At 42.9% G+C, this 17,023-nt stretch overlaps 1 protein-coding gene across 1 annotated transcript in view; it reads right to left on the bottom strand.

Moving 5' to 3' along the window:
• Fam129a (family with sequence similarity 129 member A) overlaps nucleotides 1-17,023 on the bottom strand; it is a 152,563-nt gene that overhangs the window by 80,383 nt on the left and 55,157 nt on the right. Inside the window, exons 2-3 of the mRNA XM_028775757.1 lie at nucleotides 8,143-8,273; nucleotides 2,766-2,897 (exon numbers count right to left, since the gene is read on the bottom strand). Coding sequence (XP_028631590.1) covers nucleotides 2,766-2,897; nucleotides 8,143-8,273 — 263 coding nt within the window. The remainder of the gene's footprint in view (nucleotides 1-2,765; nucleotides 2,898-8,142; nucleotides 8,274-17,023) is intronic.

Here is a 17,023-nt window from a genome sequence, read left to right as displayed (position 1 = left end):
CCCCCCCCCCGTCACATGCAGGCTCCCATGCAGGCAGGCACACATGCACTTCATGAAGTAACAAAGTATTCAGCTGTTGTAGGCATATGATACTGAGGGAAACTGTGGACTACGAAACTACAGTGATTCCCATGGAGTTTCAGCAAAAACACAAAAATGTTACCACAATAAAATGTGTGATCGTTTGCCCTCAGATGTGACTGTGACTGGATGTTCTGCAGTGAAGTCATTGGAATGGAAGTGCAGTTTTGTGACATCAGAAGACATTCTGGCTGGCAGATAAGACAAGACATTCTGCTGTCTGAGAAACTCGAACAAAATCCATTGCCCTGCTTAGTGCCTATGCCGACACACCCCAGGGACAAACAAATGAGATGAAATGAAAGCTGGTGCATCTGACCAGCAGGCTGATTGTCAAGACAAATTATTGAAAGTAGTAACTTGAGGGCAAGTTGAGAATTGAAACCCAGAAACTATGGGACCCACAGTGTGCCTTTGGGAATAACTAAAATAACATTGATCTGGGCAAAAAACCCAAAATAACAATAACACATGTTCCATCTCTAAGAGATGCCTGAAGAGACCCAAACAAAACAAACACTGAGTGCTATGAAACTTCTTTTAATACTTGGAAGAATTACTGATCAGCTGCTTAAACACACTAGGGACCCAGAGTGTAAGAGGAGAATCTGTCTTTGAACGGTTTGAGGATAATGTGAAGTGATTTGATTCAGACAGGACTCCACTGTGAATTTTATTTGAGGTTATGATAAGTGTCTATACATGTTATCATTTGATTCTCAAGACAGAACTATGATATTATCTCTACTTTACAAGTGAGAAAACTTAAATTCACAGAGGTTAAATAACGTGTCCAACCGAGCCATGAGTGACAGATTCCAGACACATCTTTGTATCTGTCAGGTTTCCAGCAAATCTGAGGGAAATTGGGATGAATTATGAAATGAGAATGCTTCAAGGTCCCTGTGCTCAACACCAAATTGGACTCTCAATAAAACAAGACATTTATAAATCATTAATGTCTAACTCTTCTGTGTGATTTTTAAAAATATGTCTATAAATTAACAAACAGGATTTTATTGTTATAATGTCAAATGATGATGACAAGCTACATGTACTTTTCATTTAAGTACCCAGGTTGTTTTTAGAAATATCTAATCATAATCAAATTTACTCATCATACCTTTATAACTTAAATTGGTTGAAAATAATGAGCAATGAAAAGAAAGAATAAATTTCAAATTGGGGGAGAACATCTTTAAAAATGGAAGAAAAAATAAAAGGAAAGTCATGAAAATTTAATTTCCAAAAAAATTTCATTTACTGACAAATGTGGCAAAAAACTCAATAAATCTGATAACAAGCTTTCTCAATTAGTTAGTAGCGAGCATAGGAACAATTGCTCTGTTGTGGACTAAACCATGGGCTAGCCAGATGCTCGGTGCTTCAGTGTGTTCTTTTATGTCATTCTAAGGAGCTACATCTGCCAGTCTGCAGAAGAGAAAACGGAGACTAGAGGCCATATGTAACTTAGCTAAAGGCATGCATCTGGTAACCGTCAAAGATGTAATTCAAAGCCCTTAATGTTATTGAGATACACCACCTCTCCCAGCCGTCTAAGGGGACACGGTAGGATGTTTATGAAAAGCCTATGATAATTAATTACCGTTGCTTGCAGTGTGTTGGGAGCAAGGATTAAGGATTGAGTGGAATCGTAATACAGGCAAGCATCTCATAGGGTACTTGAGAATGTGTGTGGATGAGAAACACATATAGCATGAACTCTTGAGAATCCGCTGGATCATTTGAGCTCATTGTAAGTTCAGCTGAGGCTCGGATGAGTCCAGAGGTTTGTTTTGTTTTGTTTTTTTTTTTTTTTTTTTTTTGGTTTTTCGAGACAGGGTTTCTCTGTATAGCCCTGGCTGTCCTGGAACTCACTCTGTAGACCAGGCTGGCCTCAAACTCAGAAATCCACCTGCCTCTGCCTCCCAAGTGCTGGGATTAAGGGCGTGCGCCACCACTGCCTGGCGAGTTTACTTCTAATTAGTGACACACTTGACTAAACTTTAGATTTTCCAAATTCACTGCTCAGTGTCCTTTCTGTTCTAGCTGAACATAACCTCTATAGGAGGGAAGAAAGAAGAAACACTAAAATCTGAAGTCCTCCAGGTGTAGATGCTTTACACACCTAATCTTGTTGTTGTTTTCTCTTGGTAAAGACAAGACAAATAATCTGGAAAAAGTCTAACTAAATCAAAACAACCCCTAAATCTAAGTGGACTGAAGTCTTCAGGGTGTTCTTTGTTGGAAGCCCTACAAATTCGGTCACTATCTTACTGAATAATAACCCCCCAGCTATGTATCAGATGTGATGCTTAAGAGTGGAAGGATGAGGCAGAGCAGGGAGCAGTGGCAAGCTGCAGGCTGAGAAGAACCTTGAGCTTGAATGAATAATCACTGAACCAACTCTTACATCAAGCACCGGTCACTTAACACAAGCTATTCCCACTCACCTGCCATCACTTTTCCCAAGCCTTGTTCCCTATACTGCAAGCATGTGTCTGATCAACTACTATTCATTCAGATCCATATAAGACATTTGGCAGACAGTAGATACTCAACAAATAACTATTAATTGAGGTGAGTACCCGATCAATCAACTGTCAAGGCCAGGGCATGCCAAGTAACATAACCAATGTTTTAAAAATACTCCAAGAACTGCTGGTAACCTGGGCATATCTTACCTCTTTGTTCTCATAGCTTTCCACAGCAAAATCGTTTTTAACCACAATGTATCTGTCCTTCCATTTCCTGATGTCTTCAGCAAACTGGGAGAGCTCAGCTTCATACAAAACAGTTCCTGGTTCCAGAGGGGGCTTAAAGGAGATGGATATGATTATGTGACACAACAAAAGATAATACACCTTGCCAACAGTATATTATTCATGATATTCAAGGAATAATTTAGGAAATTATGGTATGCAGTGATCCTGGGGAAACTTACTTTCTCCTGGCTACCATGGATTCCCCTTCTTATTCCTTCAAAGAAAAGTGCCCACACTTGTTACACGGTACTGTTCTGATTTTCATTTCCCTCTATATAGATTAGGAATGGGAGCATATGGTGGAAGGTATACATGCATATGCTATTTATTAAGTGCATGCATATGGCACTTAATAAATGCTTGATAAACTGTGTGACTGACTGAGGCAGTGTACTACATTCACATTTTGAGTATCCACTGCAACTCACTGACATGCCTCAAGGTTATGTCTAAAATCAGTCAGCTGTTTTTCTATTGTCCCAGTTTAATTTTTGTTGTTGTGATAAAAATATTTTGACTTCCAAAAGCAACTGAGAATAAAGAGGTTGTTTGGCTTACAACTCCAGGCCACAGTTTCAGGGAACTGAAGCAGCTAGTCACATCAAATCCAGTCAAGAGCAAAGAAAGTTGTAACAAGCACATGGATGCCTGTCTGCCTGCCTGCCTGCTTGCTTGCTTGCTTGCTTGCCTGCCTGCCTGCCTGTCTGCCTGCCTGCTTGCTTGCTTGCTTGCTTGCTTGCCTGCCTGCCTGCTTGCCTGCCTGCCTGCCTGCCTGCCTGCCTGCCTGCTTGCTTGCCTGCCTGCCTGCTTGCTTGCTTGCCTGCCTGCTTGCCTGCCTGCCTGCCTGCCTGCCTGCCTGCTTGCTTGCTCGCTTGCTTTCATCTCTCTTGCATAGCTCAGTGGTGCTGCCTACAGTGAGAGGCTGGGTCTTCCCACATCAATCCACACCTAAGACAATCTTCACAGACTTAATGTGGTGGTTTGAATGAGAACGACCCCATAGGCTCATATGTTTGAATACTTTGTTCCAGTTTGGTGGAACTGTTTGGGAAGGATCAGGAGGTGTGGTGTTGGGAGCCGACTCCTAGCAGAAAGCGGCTATCATCTTTGCAGCCATCTCAGGCCATACACCCTGACAAGAGACTTGTTTTCAACATCCTATAACAGCTGAGCACACTCTGATAAACATCCTGTTTTTCTCACATATCTTGTTTTGTTGTTTAGTGCACAGCTGGCGCACGTGGTAAAGTGTCTTCAGCTGCATTCCCCTGCTTGTGCTTATATATACCCAGGATTTTCTTTCAATAAATGGGACTTGACCAGATTCCCTGTCTTGTCTCCATTCTTTGAGTCTCTTGCCCCTCCATCCCCACTCTCTCTCTTGCTAGAACCTGTTGACTGACCCAAACGGACTGGGTCAGTACGGTGTTTGTTGAAGAAGGTGCATGGCTTTGAGGTGTGTTGGAAGTGCATCGAGATTTCAAAGGGCTCCTGCCATTCCAAGTCTCTCTTTCTCTGCCTGAGATTCTATCTCAAGATGTGAGCTCTCAGCTACTGTTCTAGCGCCATGCCTACCTACCTGCTGTCATGCTTCCTGCCTTAACAGTCAAGGACCCTAGCCCTCTGGGCTGAGAGCCCCAAATAAACCCTTTTTCTATAAGTTGTTTTGGTGATGTTCTTTTTGCAACAATAGGAAAGTATCCAAGACACATGTCCATAGGCCAAGTTAATGTAGATAATTCATCATTAAGATGCTCTTCCCAGGTGATTCTAGATATCAAATGACAGTTGTACCAGGTGTGATGGCACATACCTTCCTTTGGGCACTTGGAAGGCAGGTGGATCTCTGTGAGTTCCAGGCCAGCAAGGGGTACACAGAGAGACCCTGACTCTAATAATAATAATAATAATAATAATAATAATAGTTCAAAGCAACCTCCTACTCATCCCACCTTTCCCAGAAGAAGTGGGGACCTAGGCTGTAAGCACTCTGCCCGTCTGCCTTCTTTTTTCTTTTGTTTTGGTTGGTTGGTTTTAGTTTTAGTTTTGGTTTTGTGACAAGGTTTCTTTGTACAGCCCTGGCTGTCCTGAAACTCACTCTGTAGACCAAACTGGCCTCAAAATTCACAGAGATCCACCTGCCTCTGCCTCCTGAGCACTGAAATTAAAGGTGTGCACCAGCACTGCTAGGCTTCCTCTTCCTGCTTTTTAAGAGGTATGTTTTAGGTTGAAGAAAAAGGCAAGCCAGCAACAAGCAGTTCTATCTCTTATATTCATGAGCATCTCTCATTACCCTTGATGTATGTGCTACAGGAATTTCTATTCGGCTCCTCATTAGGTCGTTATTGGGTTTTCTGTGTAAGGAGAACAAGCATCCTGCTCTGCTGCACAATTACCTTATTATTGTAAAATACAGGAATGTGCCCTTGTCTGGCATGTCACCGACGCTACACTGACTTCTCCCATTTAAACAGGCATGCTTTGCCTTCAAAACCTTACTTTAAAGCAAAAAATTTATATGAATCATACAGAAGAGACAGGTCTATTTCTTTTAAGACTCATCTAAGGAATGAAATGAATTTCATTCCAAGTTCCAGGGCTTAAAGACCCTCCTGATGGATAATGAGGCAACCCCCTATCTTGTCTCATTAAAAGAGAAAAGGGGCCTCCCTGATGAGGCTGAAGACAACTTCATAGTTCTTATGTACAGCTTTTCTCAAACTTGGGCCACTTAATCAAAACTGTGGTCTCCTGATAGACTTATTATGTCTGAGCCTCTGGGTTCCAGACACAGAATCTGCATTTGTTTTGCTCAAAGCAGGAGTCTGTTGCCCAGGCTGCTCTCCAGTTTCTGGGACCCAGTGACCTTCCCTCCATTGTTTCCCGGGGCTGAGGCTATGGCTATACTCCACCATACATGGTTGGAACTTGCATTCTTTTCTTTCCTTTCTTTAAATGTATTTACTTTATGTGTATGTGTTCCCAGTGTGTACATATATGCACCATATGCATGTGTGGTGTCTCCAAAGACAGAAGAGGATGTCAGATCATTGGGAACTTGAGATCTGGCGTTCTGGGTGTTTGTGAGCCACCATGTGGTCCTAGGACCCAAATTCAAGTCCTCTGCAAGATCAACAGATGCTTTTAATTGCTGGTCATCTCTCTAGCTCTGGAATGTGCATCTCAACACGCTCTCTGAATTCTGAAACCCTTTTGTGGGATTCCCATGCTGCTAAATTCTCTGGTTAACTAACTCAGACTCTCAGCAGCGGCTGGTCCGTTCATCACTCATTTCTGTCTTTCTTGACTCATTTCTCCTTCTCCTCAGGGAGTTTCTTCATAGTGTTTTTGCCTGGACTCTCTCCTCTTTGGTATCTGCAAATGCTGCTGAGGCTGGTACTTTTTCCTCTCCGTTTCTGTCCTCCCACCATACCTCAGGCTCTTCTCCATTATGACCTAACAATCCCAGACTTCATCTGTCTATTGTGCTCCAGATCAGAACCACCATCCACCTAACCAACCTGTCCACTGATGAATGTAAAAATCATCACCACCATCATCATCAACAACAGCCACACTATTATCACCACCACCATCATCTCAGGACTAGGGAACTGGCTCAATGATTAAGAATGCTTGCTGCCACCGGGTGGTGGTGGTGAACGCCTTTAATCACAGCACTTGGGAGGCAGAGGCAGACAGACTTCTGAGTTCGAGGCCAGCCTGGTCTACAGAGTGAGTTCCAGGACAGCCAGAACTACACAGAGAAACCCTGTCTCGAAAAACCAAAACCAAAAAAAAAAAGAATGCTTGCTGTTCTTGTAGAGAATCCAAATTCAGTTCCCGCCCACATCTGGTGGCTCAAAACCACCTGAAGCTACAGCTGTATCTTCTAAAAAGCAAAAGAAAGCCAACATTTCAATCTTATTTTGGCAAAACGAACTGATTCCCACACCCTCTAACCTCCACTCACCCTCATTGAGTAAAAGGCAGCTTCACTCCCTTGCTTTGCTCACATGAAAAGCCACACCCCCTTGCTGTACTTGCATGAAAAGCCACGCCCATTACATTTCTCCTCCCCCATTATCCCACAGCAGATTCCACCAGCTATGTCAAAAATTGCCTCCTTCCCAGGCTGGGAGCTAGCTCAGTCAGTGAAGCACTTATCACACAAGCATAAGCCACACTTGAAAAGCCAGCTCTCTGTAACCCCGCAGCAGGCAGGCGGAGACCTGGCAGATCCATAGGTAGGGCTCAGTAGCCAGCCTGCCTATCCAAGATAGTGTCAGACCCTGTCTCAAAAAACAGGGTTTCCTTCCTCCTTCTGAGAAATGACATAATGCTGACCTCTGGCCTCATACTCACAGACACACACTTTTGTGTACACACACATGCACACTCACACATACACAGTGGCCATCACTTCCTTTTTTCCCTCATGGTCTAGTCTTTACATAGAAAAAACAACAACAACAACAAACTACACACTTAAAACTCTGACAGTCTGTATCAGTCTGTATGGATCCCTGTCATGGAACTTCCCATCACTCTTAAAACCAGGCCCTTACACTGGTCCTACAGGTCCTGGTCGCTGCCTGTCTCCCCGAGGTCACTGCCCAATACTCTCTCACTCGCAGAGATCCAGGTAAGCTCCACAGAGTCTTGGGGGCTCTGGGCTGGAGGACCTTTTCACTTCCAGCTCCATCTTCCTGGGACAATGGTTCCACAGCTGTTTCCCCCACACCTGTTCTGTCCGGTCATCAGATGCATGCCGTCTCTCCAGAGGGCTTCCTTCCCTATCAACTTCCCCCAGACAAGAGTCTTGCTTTGTTTGTGTCTGAAGCTTTGATCACTGTCTTACCATCACCTGTTGTCAGTTTCTCCCACTGTTTACCGTCTCCTCCATCTGAACATAAACTCCAGGAAGGTAGGGAGTTTTGAAATTACTATACTAGATCAAAGACAACTCAGGGGAAATCGTGTTTGATGGTTGACCAAAATAAATGTAATCATGATGGGTTTTTTTTTTTGATTGAACTTCACAATGGCAAGCTAAATTTCCTGTACCAAACCATCGGTGGGGAAAACACACAGTGAGATTTGAACCCTTCTAGCTTTCTGTTTATATAGATCACACAATCAACAAGAAATCATATCTATTTTCACTTGAGGTTTTTTTAAGCATGAAATGATTTTAGTGTAGTTTTAAGAACTACAATTCAAATAATTCGAATATTAGCATCTATAACCCTTTCTCCGGTGAGGGAAAGAGGTAAGTCAAATGCTTGCGGCTTACCTTGGTCTTCAGAAATTGTGATGTTAAATCTCTTTGCTGTTCCACCTCGCTGCGCACATGATTGCAGAAAGCCACAGAATATTGGCGGCTGTAGTAGGGGCTGAAGTTTTTGATAGAAGCCTCAGTTTTCCCTGGAAAAACACGAAACTCAGAATTTTGAAATGTAGCATGCCTCCCAGAGTAGATATCAGGTTACTGTGCATACCCTTCCCATCTCCCTAACACCACTGCTGAGCAGGGCTCTTAGCATCCTGTGTTATCTGGGAACGCTGCTCCTGCCACGCCTGCTTCGAACCCTCCTTCCATCCAGCATCCCGCTAGTCGGTCAGGAGTCAGAGGAGTCTTTCTCGGTGTACGTTTTGCTCACTGCTGTGAGTGTAAGAGTATTCCATCTTGCCTCCCAGCCTCTCTAGCTTGTTACTTATCCTCCTACATGATGGAGATCTCAGAGCCCACCCTTCCAGACTCTGTGTACACATCTCTCATTTTTCTTCAGAACCTGGAAGCTAAGCCTCTAGTTTTTTCGCCTCCACAGTCCTAGATAAAAATACCATACCAAGATGGGAAGATGGCTCAGTTGGTAAAGGGTTGGTTAGGCAAGCACAAACATTTACATAGGTGTTGGGGAGGGTCAATTGAGACCCCCCCCAACACCTATGTAAAAATCCTGGCCCCAGGGAGATGAAGACAGGAGGATTCTGGGACTTGCTGGCCAGGAGTCTAGCTAAATTAGTGAGATTCAGGTTCAGTGAGAGATCCTGTCCCCCCCCCCCCCCCGCCCAAAAAAAAAAGTAGAGAGTGACTGAGGAACTCACTTGACCTCTGGCCTCCACACACATAAAGACATAGTGTGTGTGCACATGTACACACACACACAAGTGCACACACACATGCACACACACGCACAGACGGGGGGGGGGACTCGAGGGAGAGCTTTTTGCTCCTATGCTCCTAGTTTAGGAGATTTTTGGATATAAAGTGTCCTATGATTGCCGTGAGGTGGAGAGAGGAACTGACTTACAAGTCTAGAGACCTGGACTGCGGTCCCCGTCCTAACTGTGAGATAGAAACTGTCCGTCCTACCTCAGCCAGCTCCCTCTGCTCTCCAGACCCACTGTCCATGGCTGTGAAGTAAGGTGGACTTGGGCCCACCTTCTCTGAGTCTGGGTGACAGGGAAGCATGATCTTGAAGGCACAACTACAACACCACACTGACCAGCAGTGGTATTTTGGTGTCTTACACCAGGGGTAAGTTTCGCTGTCAATCATGTAAGACCTAGAGTTGGAGGAAAGGGTAGATCCAGTTGCCTTTCCAACCCCTGCTTAGTACAGGCTATGGGAGAGGCATGAACCACACTGGAAAGCCTCCCGGCATTTCGATACTTGTTTCCAAGGATAGAGATAAATGTCAGCGTCACCATCTATTCTGATAAGCACTCGATAGGTAGGACGAGGGAAAATAGAGCAGGGATAGCATTCCAAGATAGTTCTGAATACTTCACGGGAAGCTTGGCTTAACTTCTGTTTTACAAATCTGATGTTTTAGTTGACAGAGGAATGTTAAAATATACCTTACAGGCAAGAGTTACACAGAGCTATTACGCATGTAAAATTTCAGAAAGAAATGAAGAACCTGAGCCAGGTATTTGGAGATGCTCAGGAGGAGGACCCTGACTCCAACAGCCAACTGCTTGTGTGCCTATGAAACCGCAGCCAAACACCCATGCACACCAAGACCCTCTACAGGCAGACACACCTACCTTCTGCTTGGGCATTTTTCAGTCTTCTAATGTGTATGAGAAAGGGAAGCTCTTTTGTATTCCCTTAATAAAATGACATTTATGGGTTATATTTATGGGCTTTAGTAATTATTACTTGTAAGGTCCTTTTGAGACCCACTAATAATAGATTCTGTAGAAATGCAAATAAAAGCCCCTATAATTTGAATCAAGCATGCTTTTGCTTGCTCCCTGAGTTTGTGGTATTACAATTAATCAGGATTTGCATAATACTTTAATATACTCTGGCTTTATAAGCATCTAATTGGTTATTATTTTATTAGCTTTTATTACAACGCATAAATAGTAATCCTATATCCTTGTCTATAATTTTCTTACACGGGAGTGGGAAATCTTTGAGAATCCCCACAGTAAGAGTCTCAATGATGAGCAAAGTTTGCCCTTTGGTTCCAGGGAAGCACTGCACTTGGCCTGTCATGCTAATTGTTGATGCTAATGTTTGCTCTCTTACAAGCACCACAATGAGAGGAAAGTGGGTGGCTGTCCTTCTATAATGATCTCTGTGAAGCTATGGAAGCCAATGCTTTCCTACTGCCCCAAGCCTCCTGCAGGTATGCCCTGCTTCTACCGAGGTGCTTAATGCCAGCGTCCCACTGTTGGAGAAAAAATGCTTCTGGGATTTAAATATCTACACATGACACTCTCAACACAAGTCACTCTTAACAAAGAAGAGATTGAAGATTTCTTGCATTTACTTAATGACTGGTTCAAATGTAAATAAAACAGCTAATAGCATCAAAAGATCCAGGAAAAAAATACCCAAAGTTGATCTAAAATGCATCTAGACATTAGATTAAACCTGTCTGGACCTACATAAAGGAGCATCCAATGTGAAGACTTTGAGGATAATGGCAAAAGTCTGGGGTTGGGTCAACAATACCAAAATGGTAGGAAGATGGACTCTGGACTCAGGCAAAGATGACACAAGTATTTCTGCCCCTTGCTGGCTGCATGGCCTCATAGGAGTTACCTTTTCTTCCTTCTCACATGAAAAAAAAATGGTAGAAACTTAACAGAATTATTGTAACAGTCACACAAAATACCTCATTAAAAGTACTCGGCACCATAGCTGACACACAGTAACTGAAAGTGGCTAGAAAGGTGGGGATGATGGAAGCCCCTAGCCAAGTACCAGAAGACATCCCTCAAACTGAACAAAAGAACTAAGAAAATAAAAAATAAGAAAGAAGTCTGCTTACTGTATTCTTGAGTTGGACACATCTTGACTTGCAGAATAGAGAGAGCTGCCCCAACCGACTGCGGGCCTGAAACAAATATCACCTGCATTCCCATGGATGTTTGGCTTAAATTGCCCTCTGCATATCCTGAGTTAAAAAATAAACTGCATAATGCCAGGCATAGTAGTGTGTAATTGTAATTCCAGTGCTTTGCAGTTTGACGCCGGTATGGGCTAAATGGTGAGGCCCTGTCTCAAATAGCCAAACTAAACTGAGAAACCTCAACTACATTATACATTAGCAATAACCAACTGAAGGCAAAAGGCACAGTTAGCATCTGTGCTCCACTGAGCCTCACTCCTCACATCTGTAAAATACAGATAATGAAGAGCCCCCATATCAGGGTCTTATGTAAGCCACATTGCCAGAGCTTCCAGCACAAGGATGCTAATGGGTCACAGTAAGGCTGACACCAGGGGAAGGGCTTCTTCTCAGTTAGGGACATAGCACTGTCACCACAGCTACAATTTTGCGAATCCTACTTGGTGGCCCCAGCCTGTGCTGGGCATCATAATGCAACAGTTTACTCCCTTGGTGAGCCTCACTGAAACCAAAAGGCCTCTTCCAGAGCTCTAGACACAACGCTTAGCCATCTACAGAAAAGGTAGTTGCAGGCCCTTCCAAAACCAAATGTTTTCACACACTCATGAACTCAAAAACCTACTGTCCATTCAATTCCCTTCTCTCTCATTCCCAAGGTCAAGCAAATCCTGTTACTTTTATTTCTACACTATTTCAAGTTTTACTTTTATTTTTTGTGTATGTTTGTGTGAGTATACACCATGTGTGTGCAGGTACCCACGGAGACCAGTAGAGGGCATCAGATCCCCTGGAGTGACTGTTCAGACAGTTACCAGCTACATGCTGTGGGTGCTGGAAACTGAACTCAGGTCCTTCTGCTGAACGGCAGACAGTGTTCCTAACTGCTGAGCCATCCCTCCAGCCCCTTTATACTATTTCTTAAATCTGTCCCCTTTACCCCACCTCAACCACTATATCCTCTATTGAGGCTTATTAACTCTCTAAATAAGAATCTCAAATTTTTCTCCCGGTTGACAGCACAGCAAGGCAAAATCACTTAGTCTCTATTCTAAAACATGACCAAAAATGTGCAGGGTAGAAGAGGGAAATGCTAGGACTGAGATCCCTAAAGACCTAAACCCCTAAAGACCTTGGAAGCAAAGCCAACACTTCATTCATGGAGTACCAACAGATTCTAAGAAGGGCTGGAGTCTAGGATAAGGGGACAGCATAGGAGAGGCAAAAACAATAAGTCTACTGGGACCCATTCAAGATGAAGCTGTCGCAAGCTGCCAAAGACCGGATGCTAAACTGAGTGTCTTCCCTGCAGAGCACAGTCCTGGCATTGAGACTACAGGGACACTCTTCTGAATGCTGTGAGGAGCAGACCTCATTAATGACAGAAGTCAGAAGTCACAGATCTCTGGGTCCTGGCCTGCCAAGTTCCAGGGACATGGAGCTGTCACATCATGCCACCTCTTGTATGACATCCCTCAGTAGTTTCCCACTACCTGTAACTCTTCAGCCTGCCACTGAAGGAACCCAACTCTACCTGTCATATATCACACGGCTCAATCCAAACCTTATCTATTCCTTTCTCCCGTAAGTATCCTGTTGGCCATTTCCACACTCTTCAAGGCCAGAAGCCAATGCCAGCCTAAAAGAACTGTTTTCAGATCTGACCAGCTGGAAACAATCTCACCACCTTAGCATTCTCGGAAAACTATGTATCACTTTTGCTATAACTGTTTAAATACGGCTTATCGCTCCTCCAAGGGTATACTGTATTTGTACACTCAACAAATATTTGAACAGCTGAGTAAACATTCAAGACCAAAGAATATCACAATGCATAATAATAACAAAACCCATGATATCATTCTAAGAAGGAAGGTTTGAGGCCTCATTACTTATTATGAAGGTATGCACCAGGAAAGGCAATTATATTTGTTTACAGAAATCAGAATCTTACAGGCTAACTCCTCTTGAGCTTCCAAATAAGTTTTCCCATGAAAATATCTGAAATTATTAACATCACATCTTGGTTTGTTTGATTTGATCAGTTTATAAAGATGAGAAACATGTGACAACCTGGCTGAAATTTATATAAAGTCTGAAGAATCTGAATTTGCAGGTTTTTTTCACTCTAGAAGGTTCTTTGAATGACAATGACCACATCTGCAATGGTTCACTCAAATCTATTTATCAGTTATTTGATTTCTACTCTACCGCTTATTAGTCTTCACTCCCTGTGATTCCCAGTGTTACTTCAGTAACTACAAATATTCTAAAATTGTTCTCAATCTGTGAGTCTCAACCCCTCTGGGAGGTTGAATGACTCTTTCACAGGCTCATCTAAGACCATCAGAAATATCAGATATCTACATTTCTATTCATGAAAGTAGCAAAATTAAAGTTACAAGGTAGCAATGAAAATTACTTTATGGTTGGGAATCACCACAGCACCATTAACTGTATTAAAGTGTTGCAGCATTAGGAAAGCTGAGAGCCACTGTTCTAAAGCCTAAAATCCTTTCAAAAGGGGAAGGTTCCTCTACTTCAACACCTTTTAGAAAACTAGTTCATAAGAAAACAATACGAGAAGTTAAAACCCCTTTTTGTGTCATGAGATACAAAACAATTCAAACATTGAGCTCTTCTCTAATCTTTGAAAATTATAGCTTTATCAGTGTTATTTAGTTAGCCCTTGATCTACTAAAAAAAAAAAAAAACCCACAAAAAAACACCAAAAAAAAACATTGTTTTTAAGGTTTTAGATTTGTATTATGAAAAGTAATTATCAAAAAAAATTTCTTAACACCATGGCTATTTCACTGGTACTGAGATGAATTACATATGAAGGGAAACTGAGCAGGCTTTTGGTACAGTTTTTTAAGACCTGCTGAGGTTGTGGGTAAAGATTAATATTGGCAAACAAGAAAAATGCCTCCAAAAATCTCAATAATTTTAAGGTATAAGATATGCCGATGTGTATGTCTCCCGGGTTTCTGAGATTGTAGAGATTTATCAGCCCTCTTGAGTTACAGCATCAGCGATGATCTTGGGTTGCTAAGCACCTTCACTTTACACCTTAGGGTGGAAAATTGGAAATCCCAATTCACAATACAGAGGTGCAAAAATCTAATTACATACAATGATGCCCAAGGACTCTCTTTCTCCAAGTAAATGCCTTAGAGAATGAAGATAAATTGGATTCTCCATAATTGAACTAAAGACAGGGAGGGAGGAAGGGGGCAGGGAGGGAGAGAGAGTCGGGGGTTTGGGGAGAGAATGAGAACACATTTATTACTGGAGCTCGGGTGACAGGCTTTTAACAGACTCCACTAGGAAATGGCAGAATGATTCATAGGCAGCCTTGACGCTGCAGATCCCACAGGCTCCCTGTGAAACCTCCAGCACGAGGTAAAAGGTGAGGGGTGTATAAACCAACTTACGTTCTCTGTGATTTACTTTCAATGTTAATCCACAGAGAAATACACAAATATGTACGATTCCAGGGGCTTACATGAAAGCCACTCTGTGCACATCTGGATAAAGCAGGCCTATCAGGAATAAACAACACAACCCAGTTGCCTGGGTTTCCAAACTCATACTTAAAGGTCCGAACTGGTGAGGAGAGTTTACAGTGGATCTGCCCTCAGACTATTAGAGACCCTGATGTTTCATGATCCTTTCCCACACTGCAAGTCCCCTCAGCTTGTCCTCTAAAGGCATGTTGATACCAAGGGGCAGGAGCCAACAGCAGTGAACAGACAGAAGAAAAAAAAGTGTTTTCTGCAAAGGACCCCAGTCACTGAAGTCAGTGACAGCTCCAACTGCACTACACATTTGCAAAACAACAGCTCATGAGTGAATGCAAATGAATGACGAAGGAGAAGATTATAATAGAGTGGTCACTCTACCATCTAATGAGTTTCCATTACTACACCACTCTACAGAAGAAAAAAAAAGTCCTACTTTGGCCAGCTTTCCCAAGTTAAAAGAGAATATGGGACAGACATAAAACTAGACCCAAAGTCTGGTCTGGGCTCTGGTTTTGTTGTTGTTTGTCTTTTACTATTGTTAGAAACACGCAAGCACCTGTACACAAACACACACTCACATACTTACATACTCACACACACAAGCCTATACACACACATTCACACCCACCTGTACACACACTCACACACATGCACCTATACACACACATACCATACACACACTCACACACATGTGCCTAGATACACTCACATACCTATACACCCACCTACACACACTATACATACACATACACCTGTATATACACGCATTCACACCCACAGCTGTACACACACACACACACACACACCTTTCCTTAGCCATAGTTGGGTAGAAGTGATAAAGTGGCCCCTGTTTTGTATTTGGTTTGTCTTGTTTCCCCCTCTTCGTTTGGATAAAGTGCTCAGAAATTTTAAAGCTTTGCCATCCCTCACGGCATGCTTCTGGTTGTCTCATGACACGCCTGATGAGAAGAAATCTTCTGTATTTGGCTATTTCTCTAAGTTGCCTAATGTTCTCCAAGGAGTGAAAAAGAACTTGAGCTGCTCTGACAGCTGACTTTCCAGACACGGCAAGAGGGATGCTTGTCATGCATTTTCTATCTCTTGTCTCTCAAGAGTCTATGCTGGGCTGGCAAGATGGCCGATTACGAAAAGACACTCGCCCTGAAAGGCTGGGGGCCTGAATTCAACCCTCAGACCTCATGTAAAGATGAAAGGAGAGAACTGAGTCCACAAAACTGTCCTCTGACCTCTACATGTGCACCATACCGGATGCAGAACCCTCAACACAGAAAGTCCATCCACTCATTCATTCATTCATTCATTCATTCATTCATTATAGAATTCATGTCATTGATGTGAAACAACCATGTATACTGGAAAGTGCTTGGGGACCAGGCATGCTTATATTTGCTTATCTAGGAGCAGGGTGGCAAGAAGGAGGTGTCAGTTACAAACTTCATGAAAACCTTTGTAGAACATCCAACATTTCTGTGGGCCAGCTGAAAATTTCAAAGTATTCACAAGGCTGGTAGGGTACTCATTAACAAAAATTATTTTCACATGCCTTAATTTATAAACTCTGAGACTTGCCAACATGACTCAGGCTCACAGCTACTTGAATTTAGCAGGTGCCAAATCTCTGTATTCAGCTCTCCTGACACTAACCCAAACATCACCCAAAATGGAATCTGGCTGGTGGCAGTTTAGGACACAGCTCTGCACAGGAGTCAAACTTCATATTTTGGAACTCAATAGATGCCAGTCTGGCTCTGCTGCTAAACTTAAGATTCCCGAGTCATACATAACTGAAAAGCCACACAAGAGGATCGTGTGCGATGCCCCCAAAACACAGGAATTGCTTAAGTCACCCAAATTCCCAGAGTGTTAACTATTAAATAGCATAAGGCTGTCCAAAACCACCCTCCCTTTTCTATGGAAGTTGGAAATGATTTTCTCATGGTGGTCATGCCATCATCCCTGCGTGGATCCCCTGCCTCACAGGTGAAATTTACAGACTCCAGAACTCAATGGATGACGATGGTAGTCTCAAATGCTTTTCAAGGAAAGAGATTACCTGTCCTGAGGTCACAACACTATTTGGCAATACAGCATTTGTGAAATTTGTAAAAGAAAAAAAATCAGTTCGAAGATGTTAAGAGCATTTTCCTCTGCGCTAATACGACGTTGATGTGTGTGGACGGTTGATGTGTGTGGACAGTTGATGTGTGTGGACGGTTGATGTGTGTGGACGGTTGATGTGTGTGGACGGTTGATGTGT

The sequence above is a fragment of the Grammomys surdaster genome, unplaced genomic scaffold, assembly GCF_004785775.1.
Source record: "Grammomys surdaster isolate TR1022 unplaced genomic scaffold, NIH_TR_1.0 259, whole genome shotgun sequence".
In the NCBI taxonomy this organism is placed as follows: domain Eukaryota; kingdom Metazoa; phylum Chordata; class Mammalia; order Rodentia; family Muridae; genus Grammomys; species Grammomys surdaster.
This window is presented reverse-complemented; position numbering and strand designations above follow the sequence as displayed.